Below are 14219 nucleotides of genomic sequence, written 5' to 3'. Positions count from 1 at the left end.
GGGACCCAAATAGGAATTTGTCATGGGGTCCAGAACTCAGGGTGTCCAGGAAATATTAGGAAAAAAATATGTATATATATGATGTCCTCACCCCCACAAGTCTGAGCTGGGGGATGGGATGCGTGGAGCAGGACCATTGAGAGCTATTTTGAATAGCAACAATTTTGCAGCTAACCTCTAACAGTTATTTATCATATCTATAACCTTCAACTGGTTTCACAGATATGTTAAACAGCTGTGGCCATGCTTTGAGCCAGGGGGATAGGAGAGACTTCCACCCAAGATATAACTGGGAGGCAACTTCCACTGGTTACAGAGACTGCGTAAGAGCTTGGAGATGATTGGCTCCACACCACAGAGCCACACCTGCCAGGACTTACTATGGCAGCCCAGTAAAGCTGGAAAAATACGGGAGTGCTGGCAGCTGTGGCCAATTGTGGGCGGAGTCAGAAATGGTGCAGCATAGGGAGATTGGCGCTGGGATTTAAACCCAGGCACGGCAGCCATGCAGCATCTTTTTGGGACCACGCAGCTTGGGCAGAGAACTACAGACTTCTATTTCTTTTTCCGAGATACGGTACCCTAGGCTGGGCAGAGGGGGAGGGAAGGACTGTGTGTTTGTGGGTATTCTAAAGGACTTGGGGATCTCAATGAAGACATTAAGTCATTACTCTTAAGTCTCTGTAACTCTTTAAATAAATAATTCATTTCCTTTTCACTAATCTCTGGCATTGAGAGACATCTTCCCCTGGCAGTGGGCAAGGAGAACCTAGTATAGGGTGGGGAACCCCCATAGCACAAGGGTGGGTCCATTCGATAATAGTATGTCATTCGCACCCCTGCCCCAGTTCTGTTCTGTGACAATGTCATTTTGGAGAGAACAAGTATCCCTTAACATCGGAGTAGAATATTTTTGGCCAAGTCTAAAATATTATGAGATGGCTGCCCATTTGAGATGATTCTCTTCCCAGGCCACAGAAGCTGAGTGATCTGGAAGAGATGCAGGGAGTGTTTCCCCAAAATTCAGAAACTGAAACTGAGGCTCTGGCGAGGAAGAAATGCCAATTAGCCACAAAGTTAGGCAGTCTAGAGATTTATTGCGAGGTTCCCCAGCCCATACAGTGGGGCTGGGGAAGTCGCACCCAAGCAGGGAATGTGGCGGGGTTTTATTCTAGTTGGTTCTTTTCGTGGGAGCTGGGGGTTGGTCCCCTTTGAACAAGTGGCGATATATCATTGGTGGTTCTCCCTGGGCTCAGGTTGCTATGCGGATAAAGCCTGCCCCTTCAACTCTCTGGTTGGACGGCGGCGGTCTTTTCCGGGTTGTAATCCAGCCGCCGTTTTGTCCTACCCTGCCCATCCTGACAGACACCTCTTGATATGATGATATTTGGAGGTGGGCCTTTGGGTGATTAGGTCAGGGGGTGGAGCCCTCATGAATTAGATTATTCTCCCCATAAAAGAGACCCCAGAGAGCTCCCTCCCCGCCCCCGCCCTCCACATGAGGACACAACGAAAATATAGCCTTCTATAAGCTAGGAAGCGGACTCTCCCCAGACTCCAACTCTGCCAGTGCCAGGAGTTTAGACTTCCCAGCCTACAGAACCATGAGAAGTGTATGTCTGCTGTTTATAAATCAATCTATGGTATTTTTGTTACGGTGGCCTTCAAAGACTAAGACATTTCCTTTCCATATTTGGAAAGCCAGGCTTTCCTCATGAACAGGAAAGAATAATATGGTCATTTTCTAGATGGCTTAATGTTCTTTCTGTTTTTAAGATCTGATTTTTAGAGGGAGGGGAAGGGAGAGAGAAAGAGATGGAGAGAAACATCAGTTGGTTGCCTCTTGCACACCCCCAACCAGTGACATGGCTCACAACCCAGGCACGTGCCCTGATGGGGAATTGAACTGGCCACTTTTCTGTTCATAGGCTGATGCTCAGTCCACTGAGCCATACCAGCCTAGGCTTAATGTTCTTTCTAAAATAACAACCAGAACTGTGAACTTCTGGAAGGGAAGCTTGTAATAGTAATTTCAATAATCTTATCTAACAACAATTACTTCTATGGTCATAGATCCATAAAATTTGCAGGCAGGCTAGAAACATATGCAGGATGGTGAGTTCCACACCTATTGGTCACCTTTGAGCTCTTTCTTTGTGCCCTAGAGTTTCTGGCCAACTCGTTCAGCAGAGTGAACAGGACAGCTCCTGCATCAGACCTGCATTTTTTTCGCTCACTGCATGCCTGACATCTCATCCTTTTGCAACAACTTTGATTTCCAACACAGCAGTGACCAGTAGGCATTTAAGAGTCCTGACCATCACCATCCCTCATACCTTTGCTCACAAACTTGTCGCACACCTAGCCTCCGTTACCTTCCAGCCACATGACACAGATAACAGGGCACTGTGAGACACAATACGGCACAGCACTCACACACAGGCATCACAAATGCCTCAGAAATACCTTCAGGGGCCGGGCAGGAAACACAAGTGAGAAAAATCAGCAGGACTGAAACTGCAGCAAACTGGAAAAGGGATGCCTCCTAAAAGTGACAGGGTCGAGTGCATGTAGACAGAGAGGCCAGAAGTTGACGAGTTGAATTTGTATGTGAAACCCTCTGATTCTGACATGTTAGTTAAAAAAAACCTTTAAACTCTATTGATGATATACTCATATATCGAAAAATGTGTATATACACATATACTGGTCAATTAATATTCACACAGTAGTCAGAGCACTGCAACAAGATCAAGAAATGGAATATGACCAGCTCCCTAGAGTCCTCTACTCCAGTCACTAACTAGTTTCTCATCCATTCCAACTAGTCTGAGTTCTAGCAGACCAGATTAGTTTTGCCTCCCTTTGTGTATTATATACAGAGAGGGAGCCTGGCATCTTCCTCTCTACACTGCGCTTGTGAGATGCACACATACTGTTGTCTGTTGTGGCAAATGGCTCTTTCCCATTGCTGATAGTCTCCCAGTCATTCATCCATTCTCCTTTTGATGGACATTTAGGTTGCTCCCAGTTGGGCCTATAGAAATACTTCAGCTATGAATATCTTTGTCTTCCGGTGAACAGATGTAAGCACTTTTGTTAAGTATACTTCTAGGAGTGAAATTACTGAGTCGTAGAGTGCTTAGCTTTAAAAGGCTGCAAAGGGAGATAGGGAGTTGCGATTTTAACTTGAAAGGTCAGGAAAGGCCTCACTGAGAGGGTGACGTATGTGCAGAGATCCAAAGGAGTCCGAGGAAGAGAGCGGCTGTGGTCTAAGGAAACAGAAGGTGACAAGGCCCTAAAGAAAGGGGCGTTTGAAGGTCAGAAGGTGAAATAGGGTGAGCCTCGGTGACGATCATTGAAGTGGGCCAGGTCATAAAGGGCTTAATCAGCCACTCTAAGGATTTCAGGCTTTCTTGAATGAGAAGGGAAGGCGCTAGAATAATCGATCAGGAGTTACATAGTCTGACTAGTGGTTTTCAAAATTCAGTTCCTCTGTAAAGAGGAGCCTCATTTTTTCCCCCAGTAGCTCAGTATTCCACTCGGTGAAGATGCCATATATAATTTATCCGAACCTCTCAAATGATTGACACTTGGTCTCTTTCCAATCTTTTGGATTCAAAGTAGTCTCACGTTTCTTCCTCTCCTAAGAATTCCAGCTGACAATTTTCCGATTAAAATTTTGTTCTTTAATAACCCAACTCAATTCAGTCTTTTAAACGTAATTTGTTCATTAAAGAAACAGGGTAACGTGCAGTCTCACTGGTTCTGGGGTTCCCAGCCCCGATCCCCAATCTGAAGCCCTTTCTCCACTTTAAAAAAGTGCTTATGTGAGCAGCTGGTTAAAAACGGGCAGGAGCTGGGTGGCGATGCTGCCCACTTCACTCTGGCGCAAGATGGGACAGACTGGCTCGAGGTTTTGCCATTGGACACATCCCGGGACAGTGCAGGCCAGGAACCCACAAGGTTCCTGAGTCGACCCACGTGCACGTCCGGCCTCTGAAGGAATAGATGATCAAAAAGAAACAATCCAGAATACAGCAGACTCCAAAAAACCTAGCAAGGGAACATCGCTCGGAGCCACCCTCCAGTCTGGAGACGTCGCAAAGACCGGCACCTGCGCAGTGGCGTCTCTCGAGCTGCCCGCTCCCGCTTTCCTTCCCACGACCTCCCTTCCAGCGCCTGCGCACTAAGACCTGCTTCTCACAGGCCTGAGAAGCTACAGACCCCAAACTTCTTTTCCCGTCGACTTAGGTGGGGAAAATGACCTCGTACTTGAATCCATTGTGTCTCCCTTCACAGTCTACGAGATTTTTACTGTTTCATCGTAATTTACCCTGCATGGAATGTACTCGACCTTTCTGGCATGCAGACCTGGCGTACTACCAGGTATCCAGGGGCGGGGGTGGGGGGGGTCCACTCGGAGATCACGTGACAAGCATTGACCAATCGACAGGCAGACCGCACTTTGCGGCTCGACTTCAAACTACCGTGAGGCAAAAGCGGCCACCGAGGCCCCGCCCCACTCGCCGGGGTCTGGGGCTGCGAGATGGCAGGCGGGAGTGGGGGCGTCGAGAGCGGGGGCGGGGCAGAGTGGTCGAGTGACGGCCAGCCTCACCTATTCAGGGTGCAGACCGCTGCGAAGTGGGCCCTGCAGCCAATGGGAAGGGGAGGGGGGCGGCCCGCCCGGCGAGGAGGGGGAGCAAGTGGCCGGGGGATGCGGGGGGAGGAGGAGGCGGGCTCCCAATCCGGTTTCATCCAGTTCTCCCACCGCCCCCATCGCGGGTCCGAGCAGTTTGGGCAGAGGGAGGAGCAGTATCGGCCAGGAACTCCAGGTTTGCAAAGGTTCCCCGCGCACCTCGGCTCTCGGGTCCCCGGCAGGCACCCGCCCCACCTCCACGATGCCCAAGAGGAAGGTAAGCGGGGACCGCGGCCCGCACACGCCCCCTTCGCTGCCCAGGCCTGCTGCAGCGCTCCGGGCCTGGCGCGTCCACGGTGGGGCTGGGCCCAGGGGGGCGCCCCGGGACCTGCGACAGACGGGCGGGCGCCCCGGCCTCAGGAGCAGTGGTTCGCAGCGTTCGGTGGCCCGAAGATCCGAGTGGGAGATTCGAACGCAGCGGCGGGAAGCCCCTGACGTCACGCGGCCGGGCATTGTTCTGGCGGGTGGGCGTGAGGGGCACTGGGGCACTTTTGTTCGCGGGTAGTTCCCACTCGTGTCGTGCTTCCTTCCACAGGTCAGCTCCGCCGAGGGGGCGGCGAAGGAGGAGGTAAGCGCCCTGCTCCATGGCCTTGGGGGGAGGGGTCGCTTGAGCTGCATTCTGCGTTCCTCGCTCATTTTCCTTTTCTCTCCTAAAGCCCAAGAGGAGATCGGCGAGGTTGTCAGCTGTAAGTAAAGAGAGTCCTAGACCCGTTTCTTTCCGGGGGGACCGTACCCAGTAAAGAAACTTAGTGCTACCTTTGCTTTTCAGAAGCCTGCTCCTGCAAAAGTGGAAACCAAGCCAAAAAAGGCGGCAGGAAAGGTAGGTTTCAAGCTCACCTTGGGCCCGCGGTGTCTCGCTGCAGTGTTAACTGCCCAGCGCGGGACTGTCCCTTTGCACAACGCTGTGGCCGGCGACTAACATCTGGATTTGGAATGACTCAAAGTGATTAAAGGATGTCATTCTCCGGAAATGTCGGAATTTCACCTTTTCTACTTAGTAGTGTATTTTAATAACTTAAGAGAACATTTGGCGGGGGAAGGTGTAGGTAAAATATAGACATAACTGCTCTGGCTTACAGAAATACAATGTGACATTAATTCTGCTACAGAGGTTAGGAGACAAGACAACTAAAAATATTAAATATTAATTTGGGCTTACAAAGGAAACCCATTCTTTGTGTTTTGTACACATGTTGCTTGTTTATGGTTGCATGCTTGTGTTTCTTTAGACGGTAACACTGGAGATGGCAATGAGGCCAGGAGAAAGGGACTTTTAACGTTTTTGCTTGTAAAGTTCACAAACCATGGTGGGGGTGGTATCTCAGGTGTGTGGGTAGGTAAGAGCTGTGTTCCCTGAGGGCGAAACTTTTTTTTTTTTTTAAGATTTTACTTATTTATCTTTAGAGGGGAAGAGAAGGAGAGAAATATCAATGTATGGTTGCTTCTCTTGAGTCCCCTGCTGGGAACTGGCCTGCAACCCAGGCACGTGCCCTGACTGGGAATCGAACCAGGATCATGTGGTTCACAGGCCCGGCCCGCACTCAATCCACTGAGCTACACCAGCGAAACTATTTTAAATGTAATTTATTTGCAGTTAGGTGAAGAAGTTGACTAAATCATTTTTTTGTCTTGACATTTAATCATGACGGTTGTTGATCTGGAATAGATGTGATTGAATTACATTTCAGGTCTTTGGAAAGAAGTTCCTTGGGATGTATACATTTGAAAGCTTAAGTTGGAAAGGCAGAACATACGTAAATCATTGGTAGTTTGGTTTTTGGCTATAGCAGTGAAACCACTCTCTGCTACACTCTCCATGTTAACCAAGGGAAACTCATGGTGTGATTAATTTCTGTTCACTCAGAACTTAAGTAAAAGTTTGGTATTTGCAGTCTCTTCCACAAAAAAAATGTCCTTAATGGCTGTCATCCCTTTCTTGAAAGTGTAGGTGGAAGCGTAGCACTTCACAAAGTGTTCCCCCCCCCCCCCATTGCTTTACTTAAACATTGTATAGAGCCGAGTGTATAAACATAGTACGGGCAACTTGGAATTTCCCACACCAGAAGATGATGCAGAAATTCTCTGCATACAGACCAGATGATGGCTGACAAAAGATGGCGGATCTTTCTAGAAAACAGTGACAGGAACAGTGTAGTGTTGTTATCCATCTTCTTTTATTTGCTTTTTTAATAGATCAACTGGTTGAAACACTGTGCTTGTTTTTGTCTATGTTTTGATCTGTCCTAAAGTTATTTTAATGAAAACAGTTCAAACTTGGTGATTCCAGTTTAGGACATAAAATTTAACACAAAAACATTTTGCTTCCTCCCAGCGGGGTCAACAGGTAAGTCTTAATGTTGGTGTTTCTATGGAGCACTATCAGGTGAGTTTTTCCAAAAGAAAAAGGTGGGGTGTTGGCTTTTTCTCCCCCCTTTAGTTCATATAATACACCTTTGTTTTTATCATTGATCCATTTGTTTTCATAATTGGTTTGTTTAAAGTGTTCAACAGAAGGTAAAGCTTTTGAAGTATTGATTGCCATTGTACAGGTTATATAGGTCGTGGTTTCAAAGCATATGTATCCCACTGTATGTTCCTGACTTGGATAAATTGTTTTTTAAACTTTTTAAAAAATTTTTTTCTAAGATTTTATTCATTTATCTTTAGAAGGGAAGGGAAGGAGAGAAACATCAATGTATGGTTGCTTCTCATGCGTCCCCTGCTGGGAACTGGCCTGCAACCCAGGCATGTGCCGTGACTGGGAATCGAACCATGATTGTTGGTTCACAGGCCCACACACAATCCATTGAGCTACAGTAACCAGGGCCTGACTTGGATAATTTTAAAGGTGGTAATATTTCAGTCCAAGTCATTACTACATATTGTATTTCCAATTTTAAGGTTTTACGTTTGTATGTCATTACAGTAGTGGTGGTGGTAAAATTAATGAGAAATCCAAAGATTGCAAAACAACAGTTTTAAGTACGGGAGCGTTTGTGACATTTCATGGCAGCAACATCTGTAGTAGTGTTATCATAAATGTATTTGTTTACATAATTTAGTATTTGTCCTAAAGATACAGAATTATTAGTAGTCATGCTGTCTTTATGTGTGGAATGCCACAGCTGGTACAGAATCCACGGCACAGATTTTTACCTCCTCTCAGCGTTGGTGTTTGTGAGACCTACCTGCCTGTCTTTGTGGCCATTTAACTCAAGTGGTCAGTGTTGATAGGAGTCTTTATACAACTTACTACTGACCTAACTTGATTTCTTTATTTTCAAGAAATATTAAAGTATTCATTAAGCTTCTTCCCCATTGATGGATGGTACCCAGAAATATTGTTTTACATTGCTTTAAAAGTGGCTTAAATTTTGAATCTATTTTATCATCATACTAATTTATGTGTGCTTTCAGTTTCTTCAAATCACCTAAATGATAATGATAAACACAAAATTGATCCTTTTAGCTACTCATTATACGATAGTCAACCTGACCCTATGACATGGTGCTTTTTTCAGGTGAATGGGCTTACTGTGAGGCTAAATGTCTTGTCAGGACAGTGGACATTTGACCATTTGAAATGGTCAGTTCAGTTGTTCAGTTTCGGAGTGACCTGGGAAGGAGATTCCTCCAACTGTTCTTTACCCCATTTGTTCTGCCATGTGGAAATTCAGAGAATAGTGGGTGATGGAGATGTTGGGAAAAGTTGTGTCTGGGCTTTGTGATGGCTAAGTCATTGTTAAGAGTCTTGATAGGCAAGTCCTGTTACAGTTCTCCGTAGACGGGTGTCCTGATTACTGGGAGTGGCCCTTAAGGTAGCTCGTTTAAAAAATGTGTCATGTAACTCGGGCTGATGTGTGACAGCATTAACATTTCACTTTTTGTGGAAACACTGTAGCAAGTCAGAAAACATTAATAGTATAGAGTTAGTGCTTAAAGTATATTCTTATTCTATCGTAGGACAAACCTGCAGACAAAAAGGTGCAAACGAAAGGGAAGAGGGGAGCGAAGGGAAAACAAGCCGACCTGGCTAACCAGGAACCTAAGGAAGATCTACCTGCGGAGAACGGAGAAACTAAAAACCAGGAGGTTGGAGCGTTTGTGTTGTTGGTTTTTAACTCTGAACTGTGGATAATAAATTATATGCTTTCATGTAGCTGATAAGATAGTCTTTCATTTTTATAGTGCTGAAAGTTTTGTGTAGTAATCCTGAGTGTATAGACAGATTTGTTTTTATGAATTAGATTATAATTGAAAAAATAATATGTATGTAAATGGTTTCTTTTTGAGTGAACAAGAAATTCTAATATATTCATAATTTCACCAATAACAGGTGGATCATCTGTGATGTACATGGGGTTCATTAATATAAAAAGGATTTAATTTACTAATTGGTATGGCGCTCATTTCTCTTTGACATGACTTCAGGAGTTTAAATCTCTTCTGTTTTTCAAATTGCCATCTATAGAACTGCTTCAGTCATGTTTTTATATTCTAGATATTGCTTTAAACTTAAAAAAAATCTATTCCCTTCGTTTGGCATATTTTTTACCATTTTTGTTTCTAATACATTTGGTTTATTTTTCCTAAAAGGGACTGGTTGTCTAGGACTAAGTAATAACTTAGATCAAGCAAATAAAGAGTAAGTAAAACAAGCAAATACTAGTGTACATGATAATTAAGTTCACTTTCTTAATCTGTATTCTTTTAAGCTATGAGGAAAAGAGGGTTTTCAACTTTCCTATTTATAGAGTAAATTTTAATGTAATTGTCTACTTCTAAATTAAGAAATTTGCCATCACAAGTTACTTTTAATTCCTAGCTGTAACCACACATCAAATACTATGTGATGTAAGAAGACATTACTAACCTAATACATTATCAAGTGACAGCTGATCGTTGGTATTCATGGTGGTTATATTTTATAAGGTTGCTGTGAATACTGAACAGTTGCAAATAGGGAAAATACAAGGTTAGATTCCTGCAACAGCTATCACAACATTTCATCGAGCAATCATATATAACCTTATTTTCTATATGTTTTTGCTTAATATATGTTGTCGATACATTAGCATTGAACTTGGGGCCAAAAAAAAACCAGTGTAATTCATGCCTAAATGAAGTTATCCCACATGTATTTTCTCCATAAGACACATCACAACATCGGCAAAACACACACAGTATGAAATGTGTGGCACTAAATAGAGCGTGAAAAAGATGCTTGTTTACAGTATCTGAGCTGAAATGAGGACTCAGCTGGGAATGTGTGTGGTTGACGATTCTGGTTATTGGTGGTCTGTGTCTGTGAACAAGCACGTAAGTGCTGTGAATATCAATTCTGGGATTACAAATAAATTGTACGAGCAGGGGAATTTACAAATGCAGAACCTACAAATAATGAGGATCAACTGTTTTTAACACTTGCGGTTTTATATATATATAAGTAAAACTTAAGCCATGTGAAATGCTAAAGCTCTCAAAGATCAAAGCAATGAATAACCAGAAACCAAATGTTTAATCTTTTTTTTTTATTTGCAGAGTCCTGCCTCGGATGAAGCAGGAGAAAAAGAAGCCAAGTCTGATTAATATCACATATCATGTCTTATCAGTGGTCCCTGTCTCCCTTCTTGTACAATCCAGAGGAATATTTTTATCAACTATTTTGTAAATGCAAGTTTTTTAGTAGCTCTAGAAACATTTTTAAGAAGGAGGGAATTCCACCTCATCCCATTTTTTTAAGTGTAAATGATTTTTTTTAAGAGGTGAAATCATTTGCTGGTTGTTTATTTTTTGGTACAACCAGAAAATAGTGGGATATTGAATATGGGAGGCTTTGATTGTCTTGGGTGCCGGCTAAACATTCCATGGATGGGGGGCGTTTTTATATCCTATAATACAAAGCATACTAAGTGGCAATTTGGAGTCAGTTGTGCATTTACTATGTCTCGAACATTTTAAATTACTTCTATTCCCATGTTTTTGGTAGAAGTGTTTCCTAAATAAAACCACTCCTTGATCTTGACTCCCTCCCCATCAGAACTGTGTGCACTCTGTAACATCTTGTTGTGGTAGTCCAGTTTTCTAGTAACTTCGTTAATGTGCTGTGAAAGATTGAAAATTCGATTATGTAGTATATATATAAAATTGTGAATTAGTTGGGCTTTGATGTAACAGCATATCAGCATTTGCAGATATTGGTACTTGATACTCTATTAAGGAAATTAGTCCCCAAATTTTAAGCTGGAAAGTCACTGGAATAACTTCAGAAAAGAATCATAACTACATAACTTTACATTTTTGGTACGTATGTTAAGAACTGTGTACAAATTGAAATGTCTGTGTACTTCAGAACACCAATAAAATCTCATTTATGAAAACTGGCTTAAATTTTATTTAAAAGTTTCCATATACTTCCAAAGTTTTCTTAAAATTTGAAAAAGTTGCAGTTTTTAAAAAAGATTTTATTTTTCCTTAGAGGGGAAGGGAGGGAGAAAGGAAGGAGAGAGACACCTATTGGTTGCCTCTAGCACACCCTCAACCAGGGGCCTGGCCCCCAACCCAAATGTGTATCCTGATTGGGAATTGAACCTGTGACGTTTCGGTTTGCAGGCTGGCCTTCAACCCCCTGAACTGTGAGCAAGGGCTGATTTTTCTGTGATACTTGAGCATCTACATTGTACATTGAAGATGTGTGTGATTTAATTGGTTTTATAATGGTTAAAATAGTCCAGTGTCTTCCAAAGCAAAAGAAGTAATTTGCTGTTCACAGGAAGCTTGTAGGTACTGACTGAACTAGAATTAGACCTAGTGTGGTTTGTAGACCTAGTGTGGTTTGTATTTGCATATTTTTGAAATTTGCTTTCCTGTATATTGGACTTTGCGTTTTGCTATCTAAATAGTCTTTAGAAGTGGTTGATACTCAATACCTGTGCTGATTTGGCAAATCCAAAAACAAGGGGGCCATAGAAAGTACCTTGCCAAGGTTACCACTTGAGGGAGGACCCTGGCACAACGTACAGATTTCTCCTTTCTCCGTAGGTTACTTTGCCCATGAACTGATGAGTGGGAGGCAAAAATGCTTTAAAAACAGGAGTCCTAGGGGATCCCGGCTCTGCAAGGAGCACAAATGACAGACTGAACACTTAGGCAAACACTATGTAACTTTTTATACCAGAATTTCTCTACCTCTTATTTGTACCAGTTAGATATTTAAAAACCAATGAATTTTAACCCATTGAGCAGTGTTCATTTATAATAACCCCCAACATTCCTCACCCCTAGGAATGGTGATAAATTGTACAGTAAAAATTTTCCAAATTCTGAATTCACTACTAATTTTTCTTAAAAAATAGTACAACAGAGGTTAGTAGGGTTTTTTTCTAATTTCTTATGGATTGATAACCTAAAAAATGGTCTTCAGAAAATTGGAAGTACTTCCAGGTCCTACTTGCCTTCAGCATTGCCCCTGTGTCATAAAATGAACCCTCAACAGTGTGTTCTTTGTTGTCAAAGAGAAACAATTGATTTTTAAAAAAACATGGTCCACTTTGAGGTCTGGGATCAGTATTCACAAAAGAAACTTGCCCTTTCAACTAGTTGAACAAAGAACTGAGTGATGGAGGCAAGAACAGACTTGACATCAATTCAGACATCCGAAGAGGTAAAAGAAGATAACTGAGTAGTGATGTAAATAAGTCAATCTTTAATTTAGAAAAACTGGTTAACAAGACCCCTATCTTCCGGCTCGTCAGAAGTTGAATGAGAATCAAGACTTCAGGCACGGAGCGTGGTGCCTGGTACTGAGATTAATCATGGAGGGCCGAGGGAAAAGGCTAGGTTGTAGCAGCAGTCTGTTCAGAGGTGTGTAGAAAAAGTATTTGTGGCGGTGGGGATGGGAATTACGGGGACTGGGCAGGTGCAGGGGAGAGAACTGTGTGTGATTTAAGTATACAGAAGCAACCCCTTAGGAAAAACTGGGTAATGCAGAAAAATTAAGAACATACTTAATTCAGTTACTAGTCAACTAAAGTGCATTTTTCTCAGATCCTTTTCTATGCTTATGTGAATTAACAAATTGCTATCATCCTATTTTGTAATCTTTCTCAGAGTTTGTGTTAATATAATTCTATAACATTTGTAAGTTGCATAGTAGTTTGAGAACTTAATTCGTCAGATGTAGACATTTTCCCCTGTAAAACAAGCATGGTGAAACAAACATGGATAATTTCTATTAATTTGAAGACAGATCCTGAAGATATATCTGCCTATTAGAATTCATCAGAACAGCAATTGTTCCATGAGTTTGCAGTAAAAATACTTATTTGCAAGACAGTTGAATGTTTCAAAACATTAGGCTTTGAATAGGTGAGGAAGAGTCTCAAATAGATTATGGGAAGCAGCTCAGTAACGAGCTGGTTTATGTTAACAGAAGTGATATGTAAGATTTCTTTTTTTTTTAAACTGAAAAAATCATTGAATCCCACCAACTGTAAGTAATATTTCAGACACAGCAAATTTCCTTCATATGTATTTGGGTTTTTCTTTATTTGTAAAATGTTTTAATACTTGCATAATAGTTCATTGTGTGGCTATGCCATAATTTGGACATTACAGTTCGGTGTGTGTTGGTTTTTGAATTAGAGAGAATTCTACCCTCAGTCAAAGGCAGTACAGTATACTGAGTCCCACGTACCAGCCATTCCCGACAGCCATCAAACCATTGTCCATCTGGCCCATCCAGATTACTGTGAAGCAAAGAAAGGTGAATGTTTTTCAAATTTTATCTCAAATTTTATATATATATATATAAAGAAATAAAAAATTAAAAGTGAACAAAATGCATGAAAAGCGAATATTCATAGTAAAAATTTTTATCTTTGAAGTTTTATACATTTTATTGGGATTGGATGTGGATTCAATTCAACAAGAAGCTGTCACTATTTTTAATCCAGTTTGGCCACTTTCATCTCTAGAATCAACATACGACTTTCCAGATGCGGATTCAGCATTGATTACAACAGAGTGAATGGGTATTTTGAAGGTTTTTGAGGGCATGGAGATGTAAAGTGATGCGATTAAATGATAGAAAGGCATTCGAGAGAAGGGAAGCCACAGTACAGAGATGCAAAAGGTCACTCTCAGCATGGTGCCACTACAGAGTTAGGGGCGCTCAGGGCACCTTCCTGGCTGTAGAGGAGTGTGAGCCCACCATGGGAGGGGAAAAATGGGTAATAGGGCCTAACCGAAGTTGTAATTCCTTTCCCAGGGGGTCCAAGGAGCTAATACAGTTCCTGCAACACACTGCCCAATAAATGTCTGCTGAGATTCCTCAGGGATTCCAGAGCTTATAATAACTGGATTCCTGGGGATTCCCTGCCACCCCCCACCCCACCTTTACAACAACACGGGACAGGGCAAAAGTAAGTTTACAACTGTGAGTACGCAAAACAATTTATGCTTGTATTATTACTTATTAATTATTGTGTTATTTTCCATATGAATAACTGTAAATCTACTT

At 42.4% G+C, this 14219-nt stretch overlaps 1 protein-coding gene across 2 annotated transcripts; it reads left to right on the top strand.

Moving 5' to 3' along the window:
* The first annotated feature begins 4728 nt into the window (after positions 1-4728).
* On the top strand, positions 4729-11069 carry HMGN1 (high mobility group nucleosome binding domain 1). 2 transcript variants are annotated; one of them, XM_037042977.1, is made up of 6 exons: positions 4729-4916; positions 5235-5267; positions 5356-5385; positions 5469-5519; positions 8663-8808; positions 10241-11069. In XM_037042977.1, exons 1-6 carry the CDS (start codon positions 4902-4904, stop codon positions 10368-10370), a joined length of 405 nt encoding a protein of 134 aa, XP_036898872.1. In that variant the 5' UTR covers positions 4729-4901; the 3' UTR covers positions 10371-11069. The 2 variants fall into 2 exon arrangements, with proteins under 2 accessions (XP_036898872.1, XP_036898873.1); XM_037042978.1 differs by having other exon boundaries at positions 4733-4916; positions 8663-8791.
* The last annotated feature ends 3150 nt before the right edge of the window (positions 11070-14219 follow it).

This window comes from Sturnira hondurensis, unplaced genomic scaffold (assembly GCF_014824575.4).
Source record: "Sturnira hondurensis isolate 20B ecotype Veracruz unplaced genomic scaffold, ASM1482457v3 Scaffold0003874, whole genome shotgun sequence".
Lineage (NCBI taxonomy): Eukaryota > Metazoa > Chordata > Mammalia > Chiroptera > Phyllostomidae > Sturnira > Sturnira hondurensis.
This window is presented reverse-complemented; position numbering and strand designations above follow the sequence as displayed.